Consider the following 25157-nt stretch of genomic DNA (forward strand, 5'->3'; position numbering starts at 1 on the left):
TCATAAAAGCTGTAGTGAAGTAACTTTCTATATAAAGCACGTTTACAATCTTTACGTTCTCCTGTCTTGTTTGCACTTTTGATACTTAGGGTAGGATTTACTGTTATAAATCAGAGGCCCTTGGGGCACTAACTTTTTAGTTAAGGTAACTTATCCACAGTCATGTGATGATTACAGAGGTGGGAGCTTAGCTTCCTGACTCCTAATCCAATAGTCTTCCTGCTGCGGAATGTGTAGAGATGTGTAAGTTGGCTGCCTAGGCACCTCCAGATCCTGCTGCTGCCCCTAGGTGGCTTCCTCATGCCCTGTTCCCCCTCTGCAGGCTTGGTGATGTGGGGGAGCTGTGGGCTCCAGGCTTGACCTTTCAGGCATGGCTGTAGCGATAGGGAGGGTTCCCCCTGTCTCTTTTCGTTCCCAGACTATCTGGAAACTGCCTTGTGGTGGTCTGACTTTTCTTCTCTGTCTGCTTGGAGCTGGAGGGGTCCCCCAAGAACATCTAGCGTAGTGCTTTCATTTTCCAATGGACGGTGCCACCGGACTGGGCCAAGGGCCTGCGGCAGAGACCAGCCCGGAAGTCAGGTATCCTGCTGACTGCCTGCCGAGGCTTCAAGGCCTAGGTGTCCCTTCTAGGTGTCTCTGTTTTTGTTTATAGGCAGTTTCGTCTGGTGATGAGAAAGAAGGGTTGAAGCACCCTGGGCTGATGCTGAAATATTCCACATATAAGAACCTGGCCCAGCTGGCAGCCCAGCGAGAAGACCTGGAGACAGCCATGGAATTCTACTTGGAGGTGTGGTTTTGGCAGCGCTCAGCTCCCTCAGGGTTTTTGAAAGCTCTCGGTGGAGGGGGTGAGGTTGTGGTCTTATTGGCTAAAGAGAAGAACTTGTAGTGGCGCATTGCTGAGCTGTGGTGCCTGAGACCTTCATCAGCGGGTGGTAACAGGGAGTTCAGAGAGAGCAGGGGCCCGCATGTGCATTCGTCCTCTGCCACTCAGGTGTGTGTGCGTACCCTCTCTGGGCCTCCAGGTCCATTCCAGGATGGTGGGCATAGTAAGAAGGAGGGTGGTTATGAAAATTAAATGAATTGGTACATATACAAGTTATGAGAGCACAGCCTGCCCCCTGGTACCCTGCTCCTGCTCATTGCCGTATCGCCATGATTTCTGTGTTACCGTCACCATCTCGGTGGGTACCCCTGATGTGCTCTACACCATGCGAACTGCTCTCCATGCATGTGCTAACCCTGCACCATCTTGCAGGAAGGTGTCTTCATCTTCATTTTAGCGATGAGGGGACTGAGGCTCAGGATCACTCTGCTAGTCAGTGTAGAAACAGGGATGTGAACTGAGGTCTGTCTCTAGCCTGTAATCGTTCTAGGATCCCACAATTTAAAATTAAATTAAAAATTTTATGGGGCGCCTGGGTGGCTCAGTCGGTTAAGCGTCCGACTTCAGCTCAGGTCACGATCTCGCGGTCCGTGAGTTCGAGCCCCGTGTCGGGCTCTGGGCTGATGGCTCAGAGCCTGGAGCCTGCTTCCGATTCTGTGTCTCCCTCTCTCTCTGCCCCTCCCCCATTCATGCTCTGTCTCTCTCTGTCTCAAAAATAAATAAACGTTAAAAAAAATTGTTTTTTAAATTACATTAAAAATTTTCAATCTAATAGAAATACCCCACAGATCACCTATTTTAATGGTACTTTCACTTCTTTTATCTATCAGTTATGTAAGGAATACAGATGTTCAGAGAGACAAAGTATGTCAAGAAAATGTTCTGAATTTGATCATTTGATTCATGTACCTTGTATTTGCCATTTTTTCTGGGTAGTTTGAGTGGCTGGGCCAGTGCTATGTTCCTCCCATCACCACTGGGTGCCTGTTCAGCAAGAGAGCTGACTAAATGTGAATACCCTCTGTTTGTGCTCCTTCTAGGCAGTCATGCTGGACTCCACGGATGTCAACCTCTGGTATAAAATTGGACACGTGGCCCTGAGGCTCATCCGGGTCCCCCTGGCTCGCCACGCTTTTGAGGAAGGGCTTCGGTGCAATCCTGACCACTGGCCCTGCTTGGACAACCTCATCACTGTCCTGTACACCCTCAGTGATTACACAAGTGAGTCAGGCTTTGATGGCTTTCTCCCACGTGCTTGTGGTTTTGGGACAGAGGAGGGAGGACAGCTTGGGTAAGTTGGAGGCCAGGTTAACACTGAAGGGCTTTCTGCCTGACTATCAGGAAAGGGAGATGACTTTGCATTCCTGGTTTATTGCGTGTGTCTTTCTTACTCAAATGAGATTTATCAAGAGCATTGTAGTAATAGGTGGCATGTTCTCTGAGTGGTTTTTCCTTTGGTTATCTCATTTCATCCTTGCATTGTCCCATCCTGTGCCAGAACCTCTTTCTATAACTTGCTGACAGAGAACCTAGCAGCTGCCGCTTGACTTCTTCTGGTGCTGGGATCTCACTGTCCCTGGAGGCAGTCTCTTCCTTTGCAGAGCAGCAGGGCTACTGGGAAGGTCTCTGCCAGATGGAGCCCCAGTCTGCTCTCTAATTGCTTAAACTCCTTTGCTCCAGCCTTGACATCTGCTCTGCAGAGAACACCTCTGTCCCTTGCATGGGCTGGTCCTGAGGCAGGCACTGATTAGGTGTTTTGGGAGTTAGCATCTTCTGGATGTCCTCTGAGGCCAGAGCGGAAAGAGGCTCTCCAGGAGTGCTCAGAGCAGGGCTGAGTGCAGTGGGAGCCCAGGGCTCTGTGAGCTGACTGTGTTTGCTGCAGGCTGGTCTGGTGTGTGAAGGTGCTCTGTATGTGGCTGAGCTGCTATTCTTTTTAGGAGAAACATGCTGATGAGCACTTGCCATCATTCTAAGCCTGGAAGACTGACTGGCAGAGGCTCCTCCCCTGCCCCCTTTTTTAAGTGTTTATTTATTTTTGAGAGAGACAAACAGAGTGCAAGCCAGGAAGGGGCAGAGTGAGAGACACAGAATCTGAAGCAGGCTCCAGGCTCTGGGCTTTCAGCACAGAGCCCGATGCGGGGCTTGAACCCACAAACTGTGAGATCATGATCTGAGCCGAAGTCAGAGGCTTAACTGACTGAGCCACCCAGGCTCCCCTTTCCCTTCCCTTTTTTAAAGACAAATAACATGGAGTATTTTGAGAAGCACTAGGCCCTGCTCACGATTGTCCATCTCTGGTTCTTCACAACCACTTTTTAAAGCTCTTTAATTGAAGTAGAACACACACACAGTGCACAGTGTGTATACATAAAATAAATCAAGATGCAGATTGTTTCTAGAGCCCCAAAAGGCATGCTGCTTTGGGTCCCATTCCAGTCATTACCACCCCGGAGGTGATCTTGATTTCTCCCTTTTGTCACTCACCAGAGATGAGCTCTGCTTGTTGTCAAGCCTCCTCTATGTGGCATCAGATGGCGGTATGTACCCTTCGTAGCCTGGCTCCTGTGACCGTGGTCTTCCTGTCCATGAGCGCACCCAGGCAGTCGCCAGGGCCTTTTTATTGCCCTGTCATCTGTTATGTGTGTACACAATTTGACCATTCTGTGCCTGTACACTGGGTCGTTTCCAGAGTTGAGGTTTTGCATTCACTGCTGTGAATGTTCTTGTGTGCGTCCGCTGGTGGACAGAGCACTTGTTTTGTCGGTTGCCGCAGTTTTCACAGCAGAATGTGAGTCCTTGTGGGGCACCTTTGGACCCTCACAGCTTCTTCTTCCAAGGGTGTTTAGGCTCCTCTTGGAAGCTTTTCCAGCAGCTTGGGTGCCACCTTGAGGTGGACAGGCTTGTGTTCTGCCTTCCTTTTCCCCAGCCACCTGGTTTAGTTCTTTGCACTCCTCTCTCATGGAAAACAGGCCTGGGGGACTGAATGTCTGTGCTGTCTGGGAGAGCCTGCCCTGATTGACCTGATGCTCATTGAAACCCCAAAGTAAAAGCAGCATGTGGTATCAACTCCCAGCGGCACTTAATCCACTTGAGATGAGGAGGCAGGGTGCTTGGGGTTGATGCCTGCTGACCACCTCTTGTTCCCTTGGGACTTCCTAGGCCTTGCCTCTGTGGGAACAGTGGTGTAGTGCAGCTAGAGCGGTGAGCTTTACTGCAGCAGAATGCCTGCTGAGAGCCAGCATCGTCAAATGCTCAGGGCCTCCTTGGCTTTCTCTCTGGGTGTCTGTGGCATCTGTGGTCCCAGAGAGACCATGTTCTTGTTTGTGTGGGGCAGGAGCCTGCAGGCTATCTAGCAGCTCTTCAGTCAGCTGCTTGCTGTGCTGTGCTGGGACTACCCGGGCCCTCCCTGCTCACAGATTGCACAGCCTTCGTGTGCCTTGCAGGGGGGCAGTGTGGTACCTGTGGAACTTTGTGACCAGGCTCTGTTTTCTCCTCCTATGGCACTCTAGGAGGACACCACTTTCTTCTGTCTCTCAAAGCTCCCATGCCCACATCTCTACTTCTGCTCTTTCTTTCCTCCTTAGTCCTGGATCCTTCTTTGTCTGGTTATTCTTGATAGGAGTGTCTTGCAATCCATCCATACTCAGATCCCAAAGCTGAGCAGAGCACGGTAGTGGTCCAAGTGCCCAGCAAAAGCAGAGCTGGCACTTGGCTGCACTGTACCATTTCCCTGTGTGTTCACAGGTGAGGCCTGCGGGCACCGAGTCTGCTGGGGACTCATGGCAGTCCTGTCTGTTGGGCTAATGCCACTTACAAATGCTAAAGGCTTTCCTGATTCACATTGTAGCTCTGCTTTGTGATTTCTCGCCCTCCCATTTTTTCTCTATGTTGCCTTGCCTGTTATTGTCTCTAGTCCTGGAGGAGCTGGAGAAGGCACAGACTTTCCAGATCATTGATTTGAGGAGGCTCATTGACATGAATGGTGTACATGTATTTAATTACAAGCAGTAGCTGTTTTTGGTAAGAAGAGTTTAAAGAAAAGAAAAAGAGAAGGAGGAAAATTGGAAAATACAGATAAGCAGAAGGAACAGAAGCTGGTATTATGTATACAAATGGAGTCACACCGTGTGGCCTGTTTGGTTTCCTGCCTTCTCCCCATGCTGTCCTGTGGCCTTCCCTCTGGTCAGTGAGCACACCCTTGACCATCTGTGTGGCGGCCGCTCAGCAACCCAGTGTGTGGATTGGGGAAGCCTTCCTTAACTAGGCTCCCCTGGTGAGGCAGGGTGGTTTCTTGGTTTTTTTGAAGGCTGTTTTCCGGTTAGCCAATAGCCAATCACTGTGGGCCTTTAGGTGTTTGCAGTAGTTCCCAGAGGTGGATTGTTGGGCCGAGGGTTTGTGTATAACGCCTCTGGTTCTCCAGAAAGATCATAGTCTGTCCTCACATAGCAGCATTTGGGTTTGCCTCATCTACTGTGGGTGATAGTATTTTCAGTATCTTTCCTGATTGAAATAGGTAAAGTGGTATCTCCTTATTGTTTACCATCATTACTTCCATTCCAGAGTAGGGACATTTTCTTGGTGTTAACTGGGAAGGCCAGAGGTTTGGGGTGCAAGCTCAGAGGTCGTATTGTTTCTTTCCCTGCCAGCATGTCTCTACTTCATCTGCAAAGCTTTGGAGAAGGACTGCCGGTACAGCAAAGGACTGGTTCTCAAGGAAAAGATCTTTGAAGAACAGCCTTGTCTCCGGAAGGACTCCCTCCGAATGTTCCTTAAATGGTGGGTCCTGCCTCTTCCTATGCTGGTTCTGCACCCCTCCTCCCCCAGCAATGTGTGGTTGGTGGATATCAGGGGGCGTGTGCACCGCCTTCTCTCAGGTCCCGACCTTCTGGCAGATGAGCCCCTGCACTTTATTCCCCGCACTACCCCCTCGCCTGGCTTTGATCCTGCCCTTGCTTATTACTTGCCTGTATGCTTAATCATGGTGGTGCCTCCTTGGCTCTCTGCTGCCCTCCTTCCCTACTGCCCTGCTGGCTCTTGGCATTCACCAGCTGTCCTCTGGATGTTTGCAGTAACCTGCTGTCCACCTTGCCTTCTTGCCATTTCCCTTTGTAGGGCTTTGCTCCCAGTGATTCCCATGTTCATTGTCCCAGAAATGACCTTGACCCTGTGCCACCCCTGCCTTGCCTCCAGGACAAAGCACATGCTCAGTACATCACCTAGGAGGTCCTTTACAGTCTGACCCCCTTGGTTCTTCTCCTTGCTTCCCCCTTCTCTCTCCCGGGGGAGAAGAGTGCCTTGGGGTCCCCAACAGATTCCAGGCCTGGCCCCGTTGTGCACTGGCCTGTCCCTGTGCCCTGGCTCCCTCATGCCCTCACCTGGAAGGCCATCTTTCCTCCTCTCCACCTGTTGTGCCATTGCTCCATCTTTGTGTTCCAGCTCGCAGGTCACCTTTGGTTAGCTTTCCAAACTCTGGCTGTCTTCTTCCCCCAACCCTCCAGATGAACCAACTCCTCTGTCCTCTGGTCCTTGGCCCTTGGAACTCAGCTGTGATGGATATTTATTTCTGTCTGTCCCTTGTGAGATTATACTTCTTGTTCATATCTATCCTGATGGTATTAACCGTCTTTGGAGAGAGATAAAATGGAAAAATAAATCCATAAGCAAGTGACTTTGTGGTAGAGCCCTGCTGAGAGGCATCAGGACACCCTGGGCAGGAGGGCAGGTATTGCTGGGCCACCTCAGGTGGAGGTGTGTCTGTGTGAGGGCACCTGAGGCCTCAAATCCCCCACCCACCCTTTCTGTAGTTTGGATATACCAGGGACTTTGGTGAGTTTAGGGGATCTGATGACTTTTTTGGATAGGACAGGATAGGAAAGTTCTTTTAAAATTCTCTGTAAATAATTGAGAGCAAGGTTATATTTTTCTGTGGCTTTTCTGACATTACTGTCGTATTGTTAATACATATGAAAACCCTTTGCTCAATTTTGAATTGTAGAAGGAACAAAGGGTATTAGTCACTTCTAGTGTATGTGGGTATTAAGAATGCTAATTACTGCCCTTAGAGGCCAGACTCAAGGGGTTATTTTATTTGTAAGAAGAATGAATACAGATTAAAGGATATTAACTTAACTGCATCCCTGTCTGTAAAATTTCAGCCTTGGCTCTAGTTTGTGACATTATAATTTCTGTCTTACATGGTTTTAGTGACATGTCAATCCATGATGTGTCAGTGAGCGCAGCTGAGACGAAGGCCATTGTAGAGGAGGCCCTGGGGCTGCGGAAGAAGAGGCAAGCGTTGACCGTGCGGGAGAAGGAGCCAGACTTGAAGCTGGTGCAGCCCATCCCCTTCTTCACGTAGGTCGTCATCTGGGTCTCTGGGGTTGCTGGGTTGGCGGGTGGACCCTGCACAGGAGGGAGAGGCCCCGAGGCCTGAGCCCGGGCTGATGGTGTGAGTGGGAGCTGGGTCCACGTTGGACAGATGCCTAGAGGCGTGCGCTTAACTTGCTGGCTGCCAAGAAGCAGGCCAATCTCTCACAAGTGTGCCTCGTCTAAGTTTCTCTTTGCTCTTGCCGTTCTTGATGCCAGCCACCTGCCACCTCCCCGTAAACCCCTTCTCAGTCTTCCCTTCCCGGAGGGGAAAATGAAACTAACATTTGCCAAGCACTGGACAGGAGGAAACTGGGTTCAGAGCAGTGAAATGGTGAATGGGGAGTCTGGAGTTGATCCCAGGTGTGGGTTCTGTGGCTCTTGAACCCATGGTCTCCCTCAAGGGCTATGTAGGATGCACTGAAGGATGGGCTTCAGGGTAGCCTTTGTGAATCCCTCAGTGTGTGAGCGGTCCCAGGGAAGAGAAAACTGGTATTGGCAGCCTCCCAGCGTTGGGGTCATTCTGCCCCCTCGTGAGATCTGGCGTGCAGTTTTTGTTTTTAAAATTCTGACATTGAATCCTGAATCTTTAAATTTAGTATGCTTTGACAACAGTGTTCTTCTACTCAGGTGTTGTCACATAGTGGTCTGCAGCTTCTGCCCTGGATCAGGCAGACCCGGGGCTGGTGTTGGCACCCATAAGTGGGTGACCCTGGGATACTACATGCCACTCCCTAAAAACAGGGAAAGCAACCTTCTCTTGTAGGGTTGTCATGATATTGAAATAGAGCAGCTTTGGCCAGCACAGAGCCAGCACCTGGCACACGCTCAGGAGGAGCTAGCTTTCGATCCATGGTATGACTGCTGGTATGTTTCCACATGTTGAGTCTCCCAGGAATGTCTTCCCGCCCGGACGCTGAGATGGTTGGAAAGTTGGGGCTGCTCTGCCATCTAGTCAGATGGCCTTCCCGTTATTTTGTCGGCTGGGTCAGGAGCCCCATTCTGTTTGAGAGTGTGGGCTCCCTAGCTAAGAGGTTTGGGACTTTGGGAAGGACCCTGGATGTCTCCCTGTTACAGTGAAGGAGAGGAAGGCCTGAGAACGCTGGAGAGCATCCTGGTGATGTGACTAGAGAAGAGAAGCTGTGAAACCGGTGTCCAGCCTGCCCTCATGCAGGCGGAAGGCCAAATGGAAGCATGAGGGGGGTGGGCTTGGCTGGAGGAAGCACTAGTTGGTAGTGAAGTCCAGGATTGGGTTATTAGAGGAAGACGGCGGAGATTCTCTCTCTCTGGGAGGGTGGGTGAGGCTTTTAAAATAACCACTGTCTATTATAGGCCTCAGCACACTCCTCCCACAGAGGACTGGATGGTAGATGCTTTAGGCTTTGTGGGCCAGGTCCCATCTCTGTTGTATAGTCTTCTCGGGTATGTGTGTGTAACAACCCTTTATAAATATGAATATTGTTCTTAGCTTGTGGGCTGTACAAAACAGGCTGTGGGCCACAGTTTGCCACCCCTTGGTCTATTCATTGCCTAGGTATATGAAATTGTGTATTTAAAGCATTAGATATAACACAGATGGTGAGCAAATTCTTCCCCATCTGCATGTAACCCTTACCGAAGACTGGAAAAGAACAGGTAAGAAATCCCTTCTAGTCCTAGGAGCCTCCATTTGGTTAGGTTCTGGATTTTAAAGCATCTTCCATTTGTATTCTTGCCATAGCATTTCCTGGGTGCCAGCTTCATGCCAGGCACTGTGCTCTGTGCTGGGGACTCAGTATGGTGGGACCTGGTCCCTCTCTGGGGGCATTTGAGGGGTAGTCGGTCACCTGGAAGAAAAAGCACATGCCCCATGCTGAGGAGCCTTCGAGGAGAGTAGCACAGCACCTTGTGCAGAGCTCGTAATGGAGCGTGCACTGCTTTGGGGTTCAGGGAAAGGCTTAGGTGCTAGAGCTGGAGTCTGACAGGAGTGGCAGAGGGGCTGGGATGTGAGTGAGAGCCTCATCTGGGGTAGAAAGAAGCCTGTGCAAAGTTCCTGTGGTATGTAGGGGTATGGTTTTGTTTGTAGAATTGAAAGAAAGCTAGCATGGTGGGAGGGTGGGGGTGGAGTGTGAGGTGAAGCTGGGTCAGTTGGTTGGACGAGGCCACGTGGCGCCCTGAGGCTGAGGGTGTGATTTTTAGCCTGAGAGCATGGGAAGCCAATCAGAGATGGGTGGGTGGATGTATCGTGCCACACCATATCGTACCACAACGCAATATATAACAACATAAAGCATGAAGCGAGAGACAGTGTACAGTATATCATACCACACCACAGTAAGACAGACACCTGTCATAGCACATAGCACACAGCATACGACATAGCACACACCACAGCACACAGTGGTCTTGGTTTGCCAGGCTGCAGGCCTCGGCCCAGGTGGGGACCCACTGAGATGCTGCTCCCAAGGGGCCCTGCCCGAGGGCCCATTCAGCCGCTTTCGACCACATCCCTGTTAGCAGCCCCTCTTCACCTTCCTCTCCCCCAACCAAAAATAGGATTAGTGGCATCAGAGAAATGCCACAGACGAATTAAAAATTCGACCTTGTAGGGAAGGAGCTTTTGAAGTGAGTCAGTGGTTTTCATGCCTGCTTGGTGGAGTCTGAAGGTGCCTGAGCTGCTTCACGGCTTGTGCCAGGGTGAGGGCAGGAGGCTGCTGGGCCCTGCTCCTCCTGCTCGGTCTGCTCCACCTCAGTGGTGTTGGGCTCGGGATTTTGTCCGTAACGACGACGACAAAACCGTGAGCACTCTGCCTGCCCTCATGGAGATGGCAGTCGTGGGGCCAGTTCTGCCGCCTCTCCACAGGCTTGGAGCACCTGATTATGGTGCTGACCAGGTGTGGTGACCCTCTTCTTGCAGCTGGAAGTGTCTCGGGGAGAGTTTACTGGCCATGTACAACCACCTCACCACCTGTGAGCCCTTGCGGCCCAGCCTCGGCAAGAGGATCGACCTGTCTGACTATCAGGACCCCAGCCAGCCTCTGGTGTCTTCTGTGGTGGTGGCACCTGTCAGCGTGATCCAACCAAGCCCCGTCCCTGCCAATCCAGCTGTGACTGTGGCAGAACCCGTCCTCTCCTATGCCCCTGTGGCTGCAGCCAGCTTCCCACTGCATAGTCCCAGCCTGCTGGAGACTGGTGTCCCTGCAGGTGAGGAAACCTCCTGGGGTCACTTCCGGGGAGGCCCCATTTGCTGGGCAAGAATGAGTGTTGTGATGCCCTGGCCTCTCCAGAGAGATGGGTCTTGCTCATGCCCCTGGCTCAAGGTTTAGGTGAGAGCCCCTAGCTCTGCAGGGGAGGCTTGGCCACAGGGCTGCTGCTGGTCAGGGGTCACTTCAGCACTGAAGCCCCCGAGGGGAGGGGGTCAGAGCTCAGGGATGCAGCTGCTTAGGACTGCTAAACGCCTGGCTAGTAGGTCCTGGCATAAAGGTCGCTCTTCCCACTTGTCATATGTGAGCTGGCAGGTCCCTTTGCTGGTTCTGCCCTGTTGCTGGCCATGTGCCATAGCACTGGGCACTGCTGTGCGCTGACATTGAGGGTGACACTGACCTTAAAAAACAGTCTGCAAAGTTACCACTATATGGTAATATATTTTTTAATGGTTTTATTGATATTTTTATAATCAATGTCAATGAAGTTATAAAAAAAATTTCAGACAAAAGTTCCAAGCCTTTTCTTGATTTCTGTGTCCCTGATAAAAAGAATATCTAGCAGTTAAAGAAGTTTCTGAATGAACATGTATGTTGATTCTAACTTTTTTGCTTAATCATACATGACAATCACACATAACACTCCTCTGCTCTCTGTGTAATGCACACGATTCTCTTGCTTGTGTCCTATCATTGGGTGCTTAGAAGGTCCTGGGCAGTGGGCAGAATCAATGTTGCTGCTGTTTGCTCTGTGATGTCCCAGGTACATCCACTGAGGCGCCAGAGGCACTTGCAGCCAGTGGGGGTGGGGTGGGGGTGGATAGGGAGTCTTTGAGACCCTGGTGTTCTGTAGCTGTGGGAATAATCTTGAGATTTGGCTTTTGGGTTCTGTGAATTCAAGCAAAGTATGAGTTAAGTATTTTGAGTTTGAAATTAACTTTATTCAGGACTCTTGTTAAAAGACGAACAGTTACTTGAATGTAAGAAATAAAGATGAAATACACTGGTGGAATTAGAAAATTAGGGGCACTAATGTGCCTCTTTGGTGCGTTTTCTTACCTCTGCCCCTTATAAGATTTCAGTTTGCACTCTTTGTGAAGGTGATGTTTCTGGGGGAGATAAATCCAAGAAAGGAGTAAAACGGAAGAAGATTGCAGAAGAGAGTGGAGAGACAGCGAAGCGGCGTTCTGCCCGTGTACGAAACACTAAGTGCAAGAAAGAAGAGAAAGTAGACTTCCAGGAGCTTCTGATGAAATTCTTGCCATCTAGGTACTATGCAGATGTTTTCTCATTTGCAAAAATAAGCAAACATATAAGCCTCCAGCCTGTGCCACCAATAAAGTTTTTCCTTCCATTGCCACCCCCTCCCCTGGCATCTCCTTTGTGTCCCCATGACATCTGTGCCGATAGCCAAAGCACAGATGTCACTGGTTTGGGGTCTTGGGTTCTTCTCACTTCTCTTCCCTCTGAACTTCCTGAGTCAGGAGCCATGACTTGCACATCTTTTGGAGGACCGCATGCTCCTTGGGCCCTCAGGAGATGGATGGATCACCGAGCTACAGGCTACTCGCCCATGTCCTCATGCACGCACAGACACCCACTTGCTGGGAGGCCTAGGGCTACTGCTGCTGGGGTGCAGACTCTGGGAAACCCCACAGAAGGGAGCACCCATTCCGCTTTGGGGAAGAGTATGTGTGCTTGGTTTCTCCAGGCTCAGTAGGATTCCCTCAAATTCTGAGGAGGAAGAGGATAGGTTTGTAAATCCTCTTGCTTCCGCCAGTTCCTAGTGTTTTCAGAGAAGCCTCAAGGGAGGAGCAGCGCCCAGGCTGCCCCAAGTTGGGAGGGGCCTGGGCTCCATGTTCCTTAAGCCTGTTTTCACCAGGCCTCTTGCTTTTTGTCCTTGTCTCCCTACCTCCTCCAAAGGTTCCCGGGCTCTTGATTCCTGAGTCATCCTTGGCACCTTTGTTTATGGTGCCAGTAGGTGGGCTTCCTGATGTCTCCTCCCCTGCTCTTAGCTGAGTGGAGAGAGCAGTTCTGGTTGTGCTGTTCCATCATCTTGCTGCCATCTGACATTTGGTGGGCATGTTTCTTGTCTGCTGGGGCTTCCTCTCCTATCCCCTGTGTCTTTGTGAGTTCATACCTTTTTATCCCTTCACAGTTACTGGAATAGTTTGGGAGGTAACTGTGTATATTCAGCAGGCTGGCTGGCTGGCTGGCTGGCTGGTTTGCTTATTTATTTATTTATTTATTTATTTATTTATTTATTTATAAAGCGAGAGCTTGAGCAGGGGAGAGGGGCAGAAGGAGGGAGGGAGGGAGGGAGGGAGGGAGAGAGAGAGAGAGAGAGAGAGAGAGGGAGAGAGAGAGATAGAGAGAGAATCTTAAGCAGGCTCCATGCTCAGCATGGAGCCTGATGTGAGGCTTTATCCCATGACCCTGGGATCATGACCTGAGCTGAAATCGAGACTCAGACGCTCAACTGACTGAGCCACCCAGGCACCCCCCCCCTCCCCCCATATGCATCTTTAACCAGGAGTCCTCAGCTCGTGATTTGGCCTATGCCAGTTTATTTTCACAGGTGACAATAGCCAAGTGCAGAAGGAGGAGCCAAAAGCTTTAGATGGATTGTGAATCCATTTTATAGCAAGATTCCCATTTTCCTCATTTGTTGTCTTTCTTTTGGAGGTGGAAGTAAAGTGCTTGGAAATCAGGGTTGTTCTCTCTAAGTAGAGGATGTGATCAGTACTCTCTGATAAATTCCTCTTCAGGGTTAGGGCCAGGAGCCGGTCTCCCTTCAGAACAGCTGCAGGTTGGGGCTGTGGCTGATGATACCAAGAGGTCTGAGTGACCCATTTCCCCCTCTTCCCCTCAGCCCTGCTGAAAGGGTCTTGCCTTTTTTTTTTTTTTCTTTTTTTACATTAAGAAAATTTTTTTATGGGTATCTGAGTGGCTCAGTTATTTAAGCATCCGACTTCGGCTCAGATTGTGATCTCACGGTTCATGGGGTTGAGCCTTGTGTCGGGCTCTAGGCTGATGGAGCCTGGAGCCTGCTTTGGATTCTGTCTCCTCTCTATCTCTGTCTCTGCCCATCTCCCGCTTGTGCTTGCCCTCTGTCTCAAAAATAAATAAACATTAAAGTTTTTTTTAAAGTAATCTCTACACCCAACGTGGGGCTCAAACTTACAACCCTGAGATCAAGTATCGCATGCTCTACCCACTGAGCCAGCCATGCGCCATTCTTGCCCTCCATTCTTGCGCCATTCCTACGTGGAATGGTTTGTGGCTTCTTTATCTTTATTTTGATTGTAGGTTTCCATGTCTGCTTCTTCAAATGGTCAGGCAAGAACAACGTGACAGTTTGCTTGCAGTAGCCACTATGGGGGTGTGTGTGCAATGAATGAACGAAGTGATTGAAGACTGCCCTATTTTATGTGTTTATGCTTCAGGGTTGTTTGGTTGAGGGGAAGCTACAAGGAAGGCCAAAACATGGTCGTTGGGAGGTGCTGAAAGAATGGTCCTCCCCAGGCCCACGGCTTTGTGAGGAGCCATCGAGGGACCAAGCTCAGAAGGGTCTTCTGTGCCCTCATACACCACTCACCCACTTTATCCTTGCTAGCCGGGCTCCCCTCAGGTCTTAGAATGTACACCTGGTGTACATTCTGGCCTGTGCCTCTGTATCTGTCCTGCTGCTTTGCACAGCCAGTCCCTTCTCTTCCATTGTCCACATAGACATTACCCCCTCCGAGAGATCATCCTGACTCAGCTCTCTAAAGGAGGTCCCCTGTGACTCTGTCTTAAGCACTCTCTGGTGGTTGGTCCTCAGGTGGGCTCTTTGTCTTTGTGTTTCTGTATATTGTCTGTCTCTCCCATCAGAAGGCAAGTTTACTGTGGGCAGGGTTTGCCACACTAACAGCTGAATTTCAGTGTCTGGCACATGCCTGGTCACCAGTTGATCAGGAATCAATAAATCCTATTGGTGGGATGAATGAATGAGTGAGGGTATAGACTAGATACCAGCTCACAAAGGCCTAGAAAGAGGCAAAGCCTCCCGGAGGCCTGGATTTTGGATCCCGCAACTCGCTCATTAGCATCTTCCCTCTTGCTCAGTTTTAGTTTCTCTCTTTGGAAGAATTCGCGTGCTTGTTTCAGAATGTGTGGTATGGTATCACTTTTGTGATTTTGGTGTGTTCCATGCAGGCTAAGAAAGCTGGACCCGGAGGAAGAAGATGATCCCTTTAATACCTATGAAGTCCAGTCAGAAGCCAAACTGCAAAGCTTCCCGAACATTGGACCTCATAGACTGTCGTTCGACTCAGCTACGTTCATGGAGTCTGGTAAGAATTGAGTAACTTGTGGGAATTCTTCCTCCCATTATTCTGTATAGCCTGCTTAGGTTTTGTACTGGGAAAATGGTTCTGGGATAAAGTATGGTCAAGGGTTTGCCTGGATTTGTCTTGCGCCTGAGCTCCGTGGTCAGCTGGGAGGTCTGCTGAAATGTCTGGGCTCATACTTGACTGTGTTCCCTGAAGGACACGTGCTTCAGGCTGAAGCCAGGGGTATGGCTTTGCAAGTCAAATGCACATGACACAACTGTTGAGTGCATGTTGTAAGGTAGCGCATGGAGGTTGGCCCTTCAATACCTACCTGAGACCTGGAGGTTCAGAGAAGCTTGCTCATACCTGGTGAGGGCCGGAGCCAGGATTGGGGCCCAGCAGCCTGGCCTCAGCACCACTGTGTAGGAGGACATAGGTGCTCTCCTGCCTCTGCCCCTACCCTGCCCCGCCCCTGCCTGTCAGCTCCCAAAGAAAATGGGAGACCCTGGCATAGAAGGTCCTTCATTCAAGTCAGTTGTTTCTCCCTCCCTGGGCAGAGAAGCAGGATGTGCATGCATTCCTACTGGAAAACCTGACCAATGGGGGCATTCTGGAGCTGATGATGCGCTACCTGAAGGGCATGGGCCATAAGTTCCTGCTGAGGTGGCCGCCGGGCCTGGCGGAGGTTGTGCTCAGCATCTATCACAGCTGGAGGAGGCACAGCACCAGCCTGCCCAACCCGCTGCTGAGGGACTGCAGCAACAAGCACATCAAGGTCAGGTGGGCCGGGGGCCTCTTGAGGGCTATTGTCAGATTGGGACCAGGGGATGGGCACAGGGACCTTCCGTGGGTATGGAGTTACTGTCATGTTGAGCTACCTCCATTTGTGGGCCTGGGACTGGGACCTGGGCCCCTGGAGAGTTATGGGACCTGGTTTGTGTCTAGAGAGATCCCTGGAGGCTGAGTGGAGGCTGTACTTGGGGCTGAGAGTGGGCACAGGGCCATTAGAAGGCTGTTGCCAGGTGAGTGACTGTGGTGGCACTGGGGTGGAGGGTTCTGTAGGTAGAGCTGACGGGATGAGCTGCAGGTGGAGGTGAGGGAATGAGATGGTCAGGGAGAGGATGCTTCTAGGTCTGGCTCAGGTACCAGGGCTGGTGGTGGAGTGGTGGAGATGGAGGGGAGCCAGTGGAGAGAGTGGGCAGAAGTGGAACGTTTGGCTGTGTTCCAGGTGCCAGGGACTATTAGCGTTTTGTTTAGCAGGTGAGAAAATAGAAATGCAGAGGCTAAATAGGTTGCTTAGGGAAGTGGTGGGGGCCACTGGTGGTAGGGGGCTAACCTGTGCCCAGCCTACCAGCTGACTGCACTCTGCAGTCCAGGCTCCTCCACTCGGTGCTTCCTGAGGCTCAAGGGAATACTGGATGCTCTGGTGCCCTTCTCCTGTTATAGGAGGAAGGCTGGGTGCCGGGAGGGGTGCAGTGGCAGCTTTAGGGCCCATCTGGGTGGTCTTTCTGGCTGGGGGCACAGAAAGTGGAGGAGCTCGGGGTTGACAGGTCCTTAGGGCAGTGTGGAGGTACTGGGACAGCTCAGGGACTGTGTCCTGGCAGCTGCTGCTCATTAAGTCTGTCTCCCAGGGGCAGTTTGGAGTGGCTGGAGGAGGTGAGGCTTTGGTTTCCCAACAAACCAGGTTGATTATTTCTCTGCTGTGCCTGCTTGGCAGGTGCCTCCTTATCCCTGGACCTCAGCTTCCTTATGTACTCTGGCCTGACCCAGTCACTTTAAAAAAAAAATTTTTTTTAATATTTATTTTTTATTTTTGAGAGAGAAAGAGAGTACGACTAGGGGAGGGATCAGAGAGAGAGGGAGACACAAAATCTGAAGGAGGCTCCAGGCTCTGAGCTGTCAGCACAGAGCCCAACGTAGGGCTCAAACCCACGAACCACGAGGTCATGACCTGAGCCTAAGTCAGATGCTTAACTGACTGAGCCATCTACGTGCCCCTTGACCCAGCCACTTTTAAGGCTTAAGTGCTGTAGTATGGATGCAACATCTGGCCTGGTAGGTGCAGAGATACCTCTTCCATTGGGCAGTCCCTTAGGACTGAAGACAGGTCTCTAGCTCCTTCCAAGGAGGATCCATGTGCCTCTTTTTATGTCCTGGCAAGTAGCCACTGATTATAGAAGGAAAGTAGGTTTACTTTATCAATTTATCAAAGTAAATTTTAGTTTCATTTCATCCCATCCATCACTGTTTAATAACTCTGTAACTCCATTCCTGACCTTCCGGTACCTGTCCTGCAGGATATGATGCTGATGTCTCTGTCCTGCATGGAGCTCCAGCTGGACCAGTGGCTGCTGACCAAGGGCAGAAGCTCTGCAGGTAGGAGGCATTCTGTGTTCTGTGGTAGGAGTAATTTTCTGAACCTTCAGCAACCAGGAGGTAATGGGAGTGGGGAAGCTGAGTCATGGAATTCAGACTTAGTTTTCAGTGGGCACATTTCCTGGGTTGGCTTGTTGGGCAGGGAAAATCCAGAGTCCCAGAGAAACCCCTTGGACACTCAAGAAATAGTTAGCAGTAGCTGAGCTCCCAGAGGAAGCCACCTGCCTGCTTTTTTTCTATTCAGGATTAAAGAAAATAGGATCAGATTTCTCAGGTTATCACTTGATAATTTATGTGTCCCAATAATTTTCCTGGATGATGTGGGTCATTCTGACTTTTAAACCACTACCCAGTGAACAAAGTTCAGTATGTAAAATGAGGGCCCTTGGAGTCTCTGCATCTCTCTGATTCTCTGACTTCTCTGATCCTTGCCACTTGAGAGGCTGTAAGGCTCCAAGGGGCTCAGGGCACTCCAAGACACTAAAGCAAGTATGGCGAGAGCTGAGGGCAACCTCTAAGGAGGAGAAGGGTGTTTGGACCGTACACATGAAGCTGACTTGTTCTGGCCTGAATGGTTTTCAGTGTCTCCTCGGAGCTGCCCCGCTGGTGTGGTGAATGGCAGGTTTGGGCCTGATTTCCCAGGAACCCACTTCCTGGGTGACCTCCTGCAGCTATCATTTGCCTCATCCCAGCGGGACCTATTTGAGGATGGCTGGCTGGAGTTTGTGGTCCGCGTTTATTGGTTGAAGGCTCGGTTCCTGGCATTGCAGGTTGGTTCTGCAGTTGGCATTCCCTGGCACCCAACAGGGAGGGAGGAGAGCTAGACATGGTGTTGAGGATTCGTGTGTATGTGCACATGCGGCACCTGCCTGACACTGGGCTCAGAGTGAGGAAGTGGGATGTGGGGAATTTTCAGATCGCAGATACCCCAGCATGGCCCCCAGTCTGTACAGCATATGAGCACAACCACAGAGCTCTGGAAGGAATCTCCTGTGCCCCTGTAGACCCCCCTCACTCAGGATTGCCTTGCGGTCTTGAACCCTTTGCCTGTGTTTTTCTGGGAGAGGCTGAATGAATGCACAAATGGATGCAGAGCTTTCTAGAAGGGGAAACCACCTGTCTTGTGTGAATTCTCGGAAGGCTTCTCCTCAGAGCCTGGTCTGGATGGCCAGGATATACCTGGTGGTACCCAGTACACTGTGGTAGAATGAATAAGATTGTCATAGTTGGTTCTGGAATTAGATAAGCTTAGGTTCTAATCCTGGCTCTGCCATTTATCCGTTCATGATCTTGAACAAGACACTCAGCCTTCTTCAAGTGTCCTCAGTGTTCTCATCTGCACCATGGGAGTTAATGATACCTTTCCTTAGAATTGTGGTATGAATTAATTATTCAGTCATTTGGTCATTCATCCAACAAATATTTGTTGAGCCCCGGCTGTGTGCCAGGCCCCTTTTAAGACGGTATAGCAGTAATTGGACAAAGCTGCCCTCGTGGTGCCTACAGTCTAGTGGGATCAGGAAGGTAAGGTACCTGGCATGGCACAGTGAGTTTCCCTCTTTCTGCCCCTGTCCCTTGACTGCATTTCCTTTGACCAGGGAGACATGGAGCAGGCCCTAGAGAACTATGACATCTGCACAGAAATGCTCCAGAGCTCCACTGCCATCCAGGCTGAGGCAGGGGCTGAGCAAAGAGACCTCGTCATCCGCCTGCCCAACCTCTACAATGACTCTGTCGTTTCCCTGGAGGAGGTGAGTGGGAGTTACTTAATGGTGTTTTCTTGGCCAAAGATTTATTCTTGTCGGTGATTTATTTATTCCATGTCCCTGTGGAGCAGGAGAGCAGCCCACGTGCTGAACAGGGCTCCTTCCTCCCAGGAGAGGGTGAAGGGGCCTGGGAGAGGCACTCTAGTGCACTGGGAAAGGGAGAGAAAGGTTTTCCAGGTGGCAAGGGGCAAGGAGGCATTCACCGGCAAGACCTGGAGTGATCATTGCTCAGCTCCCTGGGCCGTGTGTTGCAGCAACCCCAGAGGAATTAGAGGGAAACTGCAGACTGGTGCTGGTCTGGCTGTGGGGCTGGGTCAGCAGAGCCATGTATGCTAGGCTGTGCTGGGTTCTGATCCTGTTATCACTGTGCCGCCTCAATCCTCAGCACAGTTCCATGGCTGTGACATGTCCACATCAGCTCAAAGTGGCCTTCAGAGTCTTGCAGAGTTTTTTTTAAGTGTATTTATTTGAGTAATCTCTATACCCAACATGGGGCTTGAACTCATGACCCTGAGATCAAGAGTCACATGCTCCTCTGACTGCACCAGCCAGGCACCCCATGTTTTGCAATTTTTTTTAAGTTTACTTATTTATTTTTGAGAGAGAGAGAGCAAGCAAGGGAGGAGCAGAGAGAGAGGGAGAGAGAGAATCTGAAGCAGGGTCCACACTGTCAGTGCAAAGCTTGACGCGGGGCTTGTACTCATGAACTGTGAAATCATGACCTGATTGAGCCCAAACCAAGAGTCAGATGCTTAACCAACTGAGCCACCCAGGTGCCTCTGCTATGTTTCTTTTTTATTTATTTATTTTTCTTTAAAAAATTTTTTTTAATGTTTATTTTTTGAGAGAGAGAGACAGAGTGTGAGTGGGGAAGGGGGAGAGAGAGAGAGAGACAGACAGACAGACAGACAGAATCCAAAGCAGGCTCCAGGCTCCAGGCTCCGAGCTGTCAGCACAGAGCCCAATGCGAGGCTTGAACTCACAAGCTGTGAGATCATGACCTGAGCCGAAGTCAGACGCTCAACTGACTGAGCCACCCAGGCGCCCCCCTAGGTTTCTTTTTTAAAGAATTGAATGCTTTGACCTTAATAGAAGTACTTTAAAAAATTTTTTTGTTTTAATGTTTATTTTTGAGAGCAACAGAGAGACAGAGCGCGAGTAGGGGAGGATCAGAGAGAGAGGGAGACACAGAATCCAAAGCAGGCTCTAGGTGCCAAGCTGTCAGCACAGAGTGTGACGCGGGGCTTGAACTCACGAACCGTGAGATCATGACCCAAGCTGAAGTCGGACACTTAACCGACTGAGCCACCCAGGCGCCCCTGTAGAAGTACTTTTTGTAAAGCATTTGTTTTATATAAATGCTGATGTATTGACGGGAAGTCTACTTTTGTACTCCTCATCTGGGTCTGGTAAATGCAGACACTGGCCAGATTCAGAGAGTGTGAGAGGTTTGTCATCGGGCAGCATTCTGGGCCTTTTCCAGATTGATAAGAACCTGAAGTCGCTGGAGCGGTGCCAGTCCCTGGAGGAGATTCAGCGGCTGTACGAGGCTGGTGACTACAAAGCCGTTGTGCATCTGCTCCGCCCAACCTTGTGTACCAGTGGATTTGACCGAGCCAAACACCTGGAGTTTATGACTTCCATTCCAGAGAGACCAGCCCAGCTGCTGCTGCTGCAGGTGTGTGTGGCCACAGTTCCCCTCACTCTGACCTCATACCTTCTTTGCTTGGTTGTGAGTTTATTCTCTGAAGGCTTTGAGGTGGCTTTCAAGAACACGAATCTAGAAGAAAATAGTAGGAGTAAAAACTGCTAACTGGCATCCAGGAAGATGCTAGTTGGAAGATACGGTCAAGACTGGCGGAAAGCTGGAACCTAGGAGTGCAGGTTCCAGGGTTCTGTGTGGCTCAAAATGAGCCCACACTTGAATCAGAACGTCTGCCTGGCAGAGGAGGAAGGCAGAAAAGTCAGGATGTCACCCATCCATTCACCCATTTGTTCATCTGCCTGTCTTTCTATATTACCTTTGAAATTGAGCTTTGAGTAGTTGTTAAAATGGACAAACCCTACGATGTAATCAAGATCAAATAAATACCCATGTACGATCGTGTGCTTGAGGAAAAAGAACACCACAGTGGTGTTTTGAAGCCATGCACCCTCTCGGCTCCCTCCATGCCTCCCTTCTTTAGGAGGTAAACTCTTACTGAGAGCTCGCTGGGCATCAGGATCTGCTGGGCACTGGGCAGTTTCTCAGTCTCTCTGTGCCTTGGTTCTTCATCTCTAGAATGGAGATGATCATCGTTCATCCCTCAGAGACCTGCTGTAGGGTTTATACCAGTTAGTGTGTGTTGGCACCATGCCTGGCATGTAGCAAGCACCGTATGGGTGCCGACTCTCATCAGTGCTGCCATCTTTGGGAAGCATGGGGTTGGATGATAAACATGGAAGGTGATAAACATGATGTGCTTAATGGTGTTGGGTGGCCTGGCATCCCATCTCTATGGGTCACACACTAATCATGTTATATTTATCATCTTATTGGGTCCTTCCGCTCCAATTTGGAAAGAGAGCCCAATCTTCTCCCAGGCTTTTTGTTCATATTGTTTGAGACATTTCAATTAACTTTCTTGAACTGGGAAATAGTTAAGAGCTATGACTATAGGAGCAAACGGAGGCATCTCCATCGTGGTGAAAGGAGAGGAAACAGTTGATTCTGAGAAGGAAAGAAGGAAGGGAGGGAGGAGGGAGAGAGGGAGGGACATTGGGAGGGAGGAAAGGGAGGTTCTAGCTGCTGGCAGAGTAGGCTCAGGCTGGTTCATGCTGAGATCAGGGAATGAGATTTGTCTGACTTCAGGTACCATGGCAGGCTTGGGGGGTGGAGTGGAGGAGTGTCCAGCATGACTGCATGTGGGAGGGATGTCTGGGTGTGCCAGGGATGCCATTAGGTGGGGAGAAAGAGGGGGGAGAGGCTAGCCCTCGGTGTGCCTGATAAGAAGGCCCCAGTGATTCAGATGTCAGCTTGCTCCTGTCGTCCAGAACTCTTGGGTGTGGCAGGGTGCTCCATTGTTGGGTTGGATGGGCACTGAGCAGTACTGAGAGGGCTGTGGTAAGGCCTGGGCCAAGTGCTGTCGAAGTTCCTGGTTTTTGAGAATTAAGTGACTCTTGTTTTTTCCTCAATTTCTTACAGAGGGGGTGTGTTTTCTTATTGATTTGGAGTGCTTTTTATATTTTAAAGATACTAATCTTTTTTCATCAAATGTTGGAAATATTTTTTTTCCCAGTCTCCTTTTATTTATTTATTATTTATTTTTTTATTTTAAAGTGAGAGAGTGAGCACAAGAGGGGAGAGGGGCAGAGCAGGGTGGGGGGGCGGGGGAGAGAATCTTAAGCAGGCTCCATACTCAGCATGGAGTGCGATGTGGGTCTTGATCCCACAACCCTGGGATCATGACCTGAGCCGAAATCATGAGTTGGACGCTCAACCGAGCCACCCAGGCGCCCCATGCCAGTTTGCTTTTATATTGTGGCCTTTTTAAATGTTGTGAATTTTGTGTTGTCAAATCTTTTGATATTTGCAAACATTTATGATTTTGTTTATTATGCTTAGATAGCCTTTTCAAGACTGGAAGAATATTTATCCACTCATTCTACACACATGGATTGAGTTCCTACAGCGTGTCTGGCACTGGACAGGGGAGAAGGCCCGCTTGACAGAACCTATATTTTAGAAGGGAGACAGACAAGAAGCATGTCAACAAATAGATTAAAAGTCTGTTTGCCTTTGTTTTCTTCTAGTGGTGTTAATGTTTCATGTTTATTGTGCTTCATCTAGCTTTCATACGGTGTATGTAGGGGAGGGAGGGCCTGAATCCTCCCCTCTAGCTGTATGATGGGTCTCCCTCCCTATTTGGGCAAGCTGCCTTTTATGGTCTTTGATATAATCATGTAGTTTCTTCAGGTTGAATTGATTCTAAGTTCTTGATATTTTTGGTTGTGATTTTGAGCAGGGTCTTTTTTTTGGTCATTATGTTTTCCAACTGTGCATTTCTGGTTTATAGGAACCCAACTGATTTTTTGCATGCTTATTTTAAATCTAGCCACTGTGCTTCATTCCCATTATTTCTGATAGTTTCTGTTTTTTTCGGGTAGATGATCATTTTGCCCACAGTCAACGGTAATTTGGTCTCCTCACTTGTTGGCAGTTATTCTTGTGCTTTTTAGCTCTTTCTAAGTTTGAGCCCTGGGCATTATGTCACATTAGAGCACTGCTGACGGGTCCTTGTCTTGTCCCTGACTTTCATGGCAATGCTGGCTGCACTTTCAGGTCCACAGTCTTTATCCTGCTACAAAATAAGCCCCTGTCCCTCAGGTGTTTGGTGTTTGATCAGGAAGGGTCAGCCTTTGGGTTCCATGTCTGCACCCCATAGGCTCCTTCATACCTCTGGCCTCCTGCTAAAGAGTGCTGGCTTTCTCTAAAGAAACACAGGCCCCATTTTCCTGGCAATTAGGGCTTTTAAATTGGGGGTGGTTTTGATTTATGTTCAGATACTGCAGCACATCCCAAAGGCGGTTTTGGGCATTTCTGCCCCACCCCTGTCTGCGTTACCTCAAAGAGCTGTGTCGCGTGGAGCTGTTGCCAGCCCTCAGCTGCAGCGAGGTCAGAGCCTGAGGGGGCACCGGTTGGCAGGTGCTTCCTGCTGGTCTAACAGGCCGCCTGCCAGATCTGCAAATTCACAGCCAGGCCGAGTTTCCTCACACAGCAGCATGATGATGAAAGTGGCTCAGACTGAGGTGCTTAAATGGGTTATGTTCTAGAGCAAAAGGAAAGGGAGCTTCACAAAAGATGGTGGCTCCCAAAGAGGGGATTTTAAAATAGTGTGGTGTTCTGAGAGTTCCATGTGCCAGGACACGGTGCTGAGTGTGCTAGGTACAACAGCTCATTTCATGCTCCCACTCACCTTCTTCCACGAGGGTACCTGTTGGGGGGGGAGATGGGGACTCTTAGACTGATGACCTCAGTGCTGCCTGGCTAGTTGCCTCTGCTGTGACCTTGGCTCAGGTCCTCTTCCGCAGAGAGAGTCCCTCCCCGACAGTCTGCTGAGACCCCTCCCCTGCTGAGACCCCTGAGCGCCGTGGCACTGGATGAGCGCATGACTGGGTGGCCTGGGGCACAGTGGCTTGGGGTGAGAGCTGACAGAGGTGGTGGAGTCACTCAGTCTCACCTAGGCAGTTTGCCCACTCTGGCCTCCGTGTCCCAGCTTCATAAATGAGGCAACTGAGGTGCAGAGGTCAAGCACCTTTCTGAAAGCCCGCTGGCTGGCACACACCATGCCGTGATTGCACGTAGATCGCCATGTGACCTCACAGATGCCTCAAGGCCCGTGGAAGGCCTCCGCTTCCCCTTTTTTTGTACTGCCCCTCAGTCCTGAGGACCAGGCGTGGAGAGCGCCATCACAGTCCTCTCACGGCACGCCCTCCTCCTCGCCCCTCCCTGTGCTCAGGACTCCTTGCTCCGGTTGAAGGACCACCGGCAGTGTTTTGAGTGCTCCGACGTGGCTCTGCACGAGGCCGTCCAGCAGATGGTGAATGCGAGTGAGTCCTCAGCCAAGGAGGAGTGGGTGGCCACGGTGACCCAGCTACTGCTGGGCATCGAGCAGGCACTCTCAGCTGACAGCAGTGGCAGCATCCTGAAGGAATCATCGTCCTCCACTGGCCTCACCCGGCTCACCAACAACCTCATCCAGGTAATCTCCCACTCCTTCGTGCGCTGCCCTGCACCAGCAGGTGTGGTTCTCGGAATCCCCCCTTCGTAGCTCACTGGCTTTCACTGCAAGCTAGGGACCCCAGAGGGGCGCCTTGGCTACTCTGGCTGCAGGAAGCGGGCACCTCAGGTAGTGGGTGGCTGTGCACTGGCCGCACACCTTCCTGGGACTGCTCGGGTCTGGGGGTTGCAGCTTGCTGAGCACTTGGCATCACAGGGTTCTTCCAGACCACCCATCCCTGAGTGACAGAAGCGGGCTCAGAGCAGGAGGCCCTGACCTGTGTGTGGTCAGCAGGAGGTAGAGCTGGGGCTGGAACCCAGGCCCTCTGTCTCCCTGCCGGGGCTCTCCACCACCCCACGTTGTCCTGGCTCTCCTAGCCAAGGGGTGGTCCCAGTACTCCGCATCGTCCAGGTGGGCTTCGTAGCAGGAAACTTTCCTGAAGCCACCCTTGGCTCTTTCCGGACAACAGCTCTTCAGGCCATCAGCGCAGGTCTTGCCAAATCCATGTCCGT

General features: G+C 50.6%; 1 protein-coding gene across 9 annotated transcripts in view; it reads left to right on the plus strand.

Annotated features, from left to right (window-relative positions):
* Positions 1-25157, plus strand: part of CABIN1 (calcineurin binding protein 1) — a 153690-nt gene that overhangs the window by 19264 nt on the left and 109269 nt on the right. For 7 of the 9 annotated variants that reach the window (XR_006210195.1, XM_042963050.1, XM_042963051.1 and 4 more), the window contains exons 5-17: positions 653-787; positions 1924-2104; positions 5530-5659; positions 7088-7237; positions 10146-10432; positions 11514-11700; positions 14629-14765; positions 15302-15519; positions 17042-17120; positions 17703-17890; positions 18719-18871; positions 20370-20564; positions 24385-24627. Coding sequence is in view for 8 of the 9 variants with exons in the window: in XM_042963050.1 (XP_042818984.1) it covers positions 653-787; positions 1924-2104; positions 5530-5659; positions 7088-7237; positions 10146-10432; positions 11514-11700; positions 14629-14765; positions 15302-15519; positions 17042-17120; positions 17703-17890; positions 18719-18871; positions 20370-20564; positions 24385-24627 (2283 nt within the window). In the remaining variant the exon portion in view is untranslated. The remainder of the gene's footprint in view (positions 1-652; positions 788-1923; positions 2105-5529; positions 5660-7087; positions 7238-10145; positions 10433-11513; positions 11701-14628; positions 14766-15301; positions 15520-17041; positions 17121-17702; positions 17891-18718; positions 18872-20369; positions 20565-24384; positions 24628-25157) is intronic. The other 2 variants (XM_042963052.1, XM_042963054.1) reach the window with 1 other exon arrangement.

The sequence above is a fragment of the Panthera tigris genome, chromosome D3 (genome assembly GCF_018350195.1).
Source record: "Panthera tigris isolate Pti1 chromosome D3, P.tigris_Pti1_mat1.1, whole genome shotgun sequence".
In the NCBI taxonomy this organism is placed as follows: Eukaryota; Metazoa; Chordata; class Mammalia; order Carnivora; family Felidae; genus Panthera; species Panthera tigris.